At 34.5% G+C, this 7050-nt stretch overlaps 1 protein-coding gene across 4 annotated transcripts in view; it reads right to left on the bottom strand.

Annotated features, from left to right (window-relative positions):
• LOC149411248 (uncharacterized) overlaps nt 1-7050 on the bottom strand; it is a 309091-nt gene that overhangs the window by 12955 nt on the left and 289086 nt on the right. Inside the window, exons 9-11 of one of the 4 annotated variants that reach the window (XM_089647486.1) lie at nt 6468-6641; nt 5734-5816; nt 2443-2470 (exon numbers count right to left, since the gene is read on the bottom strand). In XM_089647486.1, the coding sequence (XP_089503612.1) occupies nt 2443-2470; nt 5734-5816; nt 6468-6641 (285 nt within the window). Of the gene's footprint in view, nt 1-2320; nt 2471-3398; nt 3426-5733; nt 5817-6467; nt 6642-7050 lie in introns of those variants that run through there. The other 3 variants (XM_089647488.1, XM_089647485.1, XM_089647484.1) reach the window with 3 other exon arrangements.

The following is a 7050-nucleotide window of genomic DNA, read 5'->3' as shown; positions in this document are numbered from 1 at the left end:
AAAGTGATTAAACAAAAAGTAGGTTACATATGTAACTATTTAACCGAGTTTTTGTTTCATCACTTTTAATGAATTTATATCACCTTTTAAAGGTATGTTGAATTGTCATTTTGAGGAGTTATCATGGAACCGAAAAAAGCATGGTTATGTTAGATGTATACAATTTTGAATGGTTAAATTCAAAACAAATCAATAAAAGCGTTTATAAACTTTTTTTTTTCATTTAAAAATTTGACTAAACAAAATTACATTTTAAAAATTTAAAAATTAAATGGAGGATAATGTGATTAATTATGTAATTTTGTTTCTATGCCTGAAAATATTAAATTAATTTACACTTTTTCATTAACAGGTTTGTCTTGATGGGAAGATTCTCCGAGTGGTAGAACTCAGTGTATAGCCGTGGTTAAAGATCGCTATTCAGAATTTAAATATTGCTTGAAATGGTTTTTGCCGTGTTAGATGACCAAATCTGAATAACCTACTCTCTTCAACCTCACGATGTACGCCAATCAGGGATGCCACAGTCCTACTGGCGCCGGGCGGTTGGACTCTTGCGGAACCAGGAAACTTTATACTAAGTAATACTAGGATATTTGCCGTATGAGGTAAGGAGGAATATACGCAGCTTTAAGTGAAAAAAACCAATAGCTGTAGGAAATGTGAAGAGGATGAAAAAACACTTAACCTCTAAACTCTAACCTGAAAAGGTTAAATCTCAGATAAGTGGGTAGTTGAATACTATGATTTGGAACTAGTGTACATCACTAAACATCCAATGGCAAACCAGGTAAAGTTTATTAAAGTGACTGGGCTAGTTTCAAAGGAATAAGGTGACACATGAGAGATAGCACAATGGTCCTAATCGTTGGGTTATTTGATGCAACTGTCCAAATGTAACGGCTTGTATGGCAATGGGTAGGTGGACAATCTTTTGATTTATGATAGAATCGAAATGACAAATTAAATCGTAATACCAAATTGTTTATTAACCGTTAAAACCTTGGCCTTTTCAAAGCAATCTATCCCATCACACGGCGTAATCGACATAATGTACGCATTTTAGTGAAACTTTACAGATCCCGTCGATGGATCACATATGCATCATCCGCGTGCGGGGATAACCGCTGGTGGATCACATGTACGTCATCCGCATGCGGGGATAGCTGCCGGTGGATCACATATACGTCATCCGCATGCGGGGATAGCTGCCGGTGGATCACATATACGTCATCCGCGTGCGGGGATAGCCGTTAGTGAATCACATATACGTCATACGCGTACGGATGTGGATCTTCGCCGGTGGATCACATATGCGTCATCCACCACATAGATAAGCTTAAAGTAAGATGACACCACAAAAAATTATGCAATGCTAAAAATATACAAAGAAATCTTCTCATCCATTTAAAAAACACTTAGACAAATAGACTTAGGATTATATTCCATCTTAAAAATCAAATGACGGCAAAAAAAATACTAAAAAGACAACATAAAGGCAAAGGTTTAATCAAAATACTGACATGCACATTCCGGCATGCCCTATTTTTCAACCAAACTTACTGTGCTTGCTTTGCTAACATTAATTACTAACATACCACGAGCAAGAGATAATTGAACATTAGATGTTAATAGATTGCATATTTTTTTGTGAATTTACTGGAGGTAAGTTGTGACGCTTTGTATTAACACAAGCAAATCTCTGGATGATGAATGTGAACACAGTGAAACCTGCCTAAGAAGTTTTTTTGTACATAATATATCATACCAGGAATTGTGTAAAACAGAATGATATAGCATTAAAATACTGGTGTGTTATTTTGAATTAGTGGCATCCGTTTGTAGTTTAAGTGAAATAATAGGAGATTAGTCAAATTAATATAATAAAATATGAACCTGGGTTTTGCAGGTTATGCTAAAATTGTTTTCACTGCTGTGAAAAATCAGCAAAACACTGTACACAGACTGTAAACCCGATGTTTATTTATAGCATTGGGAATTTTTTAAACGACTTAATTAACTTTAGAGCTATTGAGTGTGTCTCGTGTCAAAAATGACATATACCGAAAATAATAAAAAAATGATTCTTATTTCTGAGGAGAACGCTGTGAAACTATCGGTTAATTGTCAATGTATCAATGATTGACTGATTGAACATGATTGATTGATTGAAAACAACAGATTGATTAAACATGATTGATTGATTGAAAACGACTGATTGATTGAACGTGATTGATTGATTGAACATGATTGATTGATTGAAAATTATTTATTGAACATGTTTAAATAATTGAATGTTTTAATTGATTGATCATGATCGATTGATTAAACATGACTGACTGAACATAATTGTTTGGGGCAACTTCTTAGGATGGTTTCGCAGTACGAGGGAACATGAATGATAGTTAGCGGGCTATTCTCTTCACAGGTTACACATCTTACCCGGCCAAAGCCCGTTGTCTCGTCCTTCCTAATGAGATAAAATAAAACAATACAGATTACTACTGGCTCGGTTTCAGCGGCTGGGATGTGGTGCTTACTGCTTGGTGGTTGAACCATGAACAAATAATAGTGAGAGCAAAACTATACTTCATTCTTTTGAGGTTAAAAATATGACCATGTTAATTTGTCTGAATTAAATTTATTGATGTATAATCATTGAATAAAAAAGTTTTCATTTAGATGCGGCATAACGATAAACCTTTTCACTAAAATAAGAACTTCCGATTCATGCAAGACATTGTAAAACATTATATTTTACAATGTAAACCATTGGTTTTTTTTGGTTGCAATTGACATGCAATAATTAATATTTTTTAAAGATTACTATCAAAATTTTTCTTTATAACAGTACATTGCAACTAAATTGAAATGATTATTACTTAATGAGCAGGCAGCATTCTGCTGATGCGCTCATATCTGATTTCACAATAACTTTAATAGTATTGAGTGAAATGTTAAATTTAATGCATACTTTAGGAATTGAATTGAATTTTACACTGATACAAAGGTGTAATGTAAATTAATTTTGAATGATGCCAATAAATAAGGTAATAAAAATTTTAATAATTTTATTTTTAAAATGAAATTACAACTGCATTTTGAGAAAGAATAAAAATAATAAATAAAGTGGTGACAGTTATTTCTGTGTATTGATCGTTTCGATCAATAAAGAATATAAAAACAATGAGAGATAAAAACCATAGAGAAATGTGGTGTCGTTGTCATTCATTACGCATTCAAACCTAAAGACACACGAACACGGAGAAATGGAGCTAATAACAAATTGTCTATGAATACAAGACACTATGACCACTTTGTAACAAACATCCAACTATACTAAGAGTGTGGCAAACCAATTCAAATGCAGACAGACACAATAAACTGTTCTCACTTACTTAGTGCCTCAAAAACACCCATAGTTCCTGATAGCAGAACAAACACTCAAATATAGCGCACATTGTTTCAGAACATACATTGTTGGGACATGTAACAGTTTTACAGTCTCGAAACACGGTAAATATTTCAACTGTTGGACAGTTTTAGAGTTGGACATGGCACACGGTCATTTAATGGAATCCCTTCGACAGATTGACATGAATTTCTTTTTGCACTTCAAAAGTCCATTACCACGGGACAATGTTTGGTAGCTGGGAGGAAAAAAAATATTTTACAAAAACATCACTCTCATTTTGTGTTTAATACATAGACAAACAAATTGATAGATTAGCTCATCAGAGAAAGGGGAACAAACCAAGTTGCGAGGAGCGGGGAGGTGGCGTAACCGTCTCTCTTTCTATGATTTGTCAATAAATTGATCTGACAGTATACAGGCAACTCGCATTGTAATATCACTATTTAGTCGTCGAAAATAAAATCAGTCATGCAAATTACTGACTGCATAAAAACTTAACTACAAATCCAAAATGGGGTAAACAAAACTTCGGGCTTGTTTCCAAAATCGAAGGTTTTGTTACACTATTTAGTTAAACACTTTTACAAACATGTTATAATTTACTAGCCTCACTTATATTTGCACGCAACTCGATCTGTTGACGGTTCGGTTAAAAATGAACATTCAGACCCTGCCCAGAAAATTCTCACAATGGACTGTAAGGCAAACCGTTGCCGTACTTCAATTTTTTGCGCAGGGTCAAGTTATTTCAATGTGCACTCTTCAGACTGATGTCTTAGTTTATTCAAAGCACTCGATTTTTGGTAGGGCAAGTCTATTAATTTGGATGTCTATGGTTCAAAATATTTTATGATGAGATGAAATGAATGAAAACTTGAATTCATCAAGTGTAATCTTGCTGGAGTGTGTGAATATATCAATGATTTTAAATTTATCACTGTGCCGATAGAATTTAGGGTAAATAATTTTTAAAAACAATTTAAATAAAATAAAAAGATTAAAATCATAACGTATTATGAAATAAATTAAGCGATTAATTGTCCTATTAGTCCAAATACAGGGTTTTCCAATAAGAGGTGTTATTTTGATATTCAATCATAAAAGATCAATGGTTTCGTTGCTTGTGTGGCACGTAGCGCCGTCTTGTTGAAAGTAAACGTTGTCCAGATCAATACCATCTAATTCCGGCCATAAAAAATCATTAATCATCTCTCGATAGCGCAATCCATTCACCGTAACTGTTGCTCCAGCCTTATTTTCGAAAAAGTAAGGTCCAATGACTCCGCCGGACCATAAACCGCACCAAACAGTCACACGTTGAGGATAGAGAGGCTTTTCAACAATAATTCTTGGGTTTTCCGAGCCCCAGATGCGACAATTTTGCTTGTTGACGAAGCCACCGAGGTGGAAATGGGCCTCATCACTCAAGATGATTTGCATTTGATTCACTCAAGTGAATTTTAATAATTTCAATTCGTTGTTGAAACGTGAATCGTTCCATTTTTATTAATGGCGTAGTTTCTACTTGTCAAATGTCAAAAAATGACAGCTTCAAAAGTAACATCTACCGAAATAGCGGGCTATTCAAAATAATACCTCTTATTGGAAAACCCTGTATAATACAGTTTCGAGTGCTAGATCATTTCTTCAAAATTTCCTATCTCGAAAGTAACATCTCATACCTCTAAAGATGATTGAAAACTTTACATTATATTTGGGCTGCGACAATTATTAATTTTTTTTTACAAATAATTAAATATTTTAATCAACGTGCCCTGCATTATGTTACCACTTTAATCTGTAAGTTATACTATGAAGTAGTTTTATTTTTCACAGTTTTGTCATCAAATATCATACAAAAATTTTATAAAAATGAACAAAAAAGGGTTTATAAAATTTAAATCTCATCTGCGGTCTTTTAACATGTTTTTTTTTTCTCTACCAAGAACGCTATCCGATGAAATAAAGAAACTTGCTTTAAATTCAGATATAAACACAATTTTTTTAGGAAAATTTGTGACAAAACTATGTCAAAAAAACTTCAAAGTTTTGCATCTGGAAAGACACAATAATTATTGCAGATACAATCAACCTTTCCAAGATATATGGTAATGGCTCTTTATCGGTTGTGTAAAATTTAAAACAAATTTATTAGTAAGGACCAATATGTAGGGCACATTGAAATTGCATTTTTATAAATTTTGAAAAAGGTATAAATTTTTTATTTCTTTTAATAAAAATATAGTTGATTAAAAGTTGAGGTGGTTTTTGAACTAAAGTATGAAATGAGGTGAATAATGGATGTGTGTGCTACTTACACTTGTTCTTGAGCATCACTTCCTCCTTCCTCAGCCACCAGGAGTTCATACTCCTCAGCTGCAAACCTGTCCCACTCCGACAGCTAAAATAGAAAATGTACTGGTTAGAAATGGTCTTTTAGAAGAAAGAATGGCCGGGAAAAGATTAAGATCAGACTGGGCAGGTTAAATTATTGAGACAATGTAATATAACACTATTTATATATTATTTTACACACAAAATGTCTATTCACAATACAACATCAAACAGGACGCCACCTTCCTCCAACCCTTCTCCTTCCATTCGCCCCTCCTTTCAGCATCCCAAAACGCCATTAAGTTAGAGATGACACAGTCCAACTGGCTCCGGACAGTCAGGAGCAATCGGGACTCTTGTGCGGTATTCACATTAAAAGAAAACACAAAAATAATCTCTGATGGTACACATATCACCTCGGCACCAGATCAGCATCGCCTCAGCTCAAGCCGTTCAGAATTCTTTGTATGAAACACCATACTACTGCAACGCACACTAGTCAGCATCGTAACGACATCGCTTCGCCTCGGACAAGCTGGTGAAATGGTGTATGTCTATGCGTGCAATCATCTTTACAGTGACCGGTAACCGGACAAAACAGAACACTTTTGAAAATTGATATTTATAGTGTCATGAACGAGGTAAAATTAGGCTAGTTGTTTTTACTACTATCACTTTTCAAAACTTCTCTGTTTTGTCATAGAACTGAGTGACCAACCTCTCTGCCCTCTGAATCATGATCCCTCTGAGAGGCGAATGGGTCCCTCTGCTCGTGGTCCAGGTACTTCTCCAGGTTGAAGAATGTGTCAAAGAATATGGGCGTCATCTTGCAGCGCTTCAGATCACTGAGCGAGATCTTGTCTCGGACGGCCGGCTGCACCATGTCCAGCATCTGGAATCGATAAGGTTTCAAGTGAATTTTCAATCAAATATATTTATCTGAACACCCAATTAGATGTGTCGATTCTCTTTTATACAGTCAACGAAGGTAGTCGTCATATACATTCAAATTAATAGACAAATAAAATACTCGTAAATAAAATTTGCTTACTAATTATTTCACCTTTTTACAATGACACTCAAATTGCTCGCTGCGTAAAATATTAACTACATATCCCAAATCGGGTAAAGATAAGTTTGGGCTTGTTTAAAATTTAATATTACATTACACTATTTAGATAGACACTTTTACAAATGTGTTATAATTTACCCACCTCACTCAATTTTACTTGTTATGATGCAATTTATGTGCGTCATGATGCGTCGTGATGGCTCAGCCACCAACCGGTCAAAGATTCACT

The sequence above is a fragment of the Hesperophylax consimilis genome, chromosome 26, assembly GCF_061612785.1.
Source record: "Hesperophylax consimilis isolate HC1 chromosome 26, BYU_Hcon_1.0, whole genome shotgun sequence".
Lineage (NCBI taxonomy): Eukaryota > Metazoa > Arthropoda > Insecta > Trichoptera > Limnephilidae > Hesperophylax > Hesperophylax consimilis.
The sequence above is the reverse complement of the archived record's forward strand: the minus strand, read 5'-3'. Positions and strand labels throughout refer to the sequence as shown.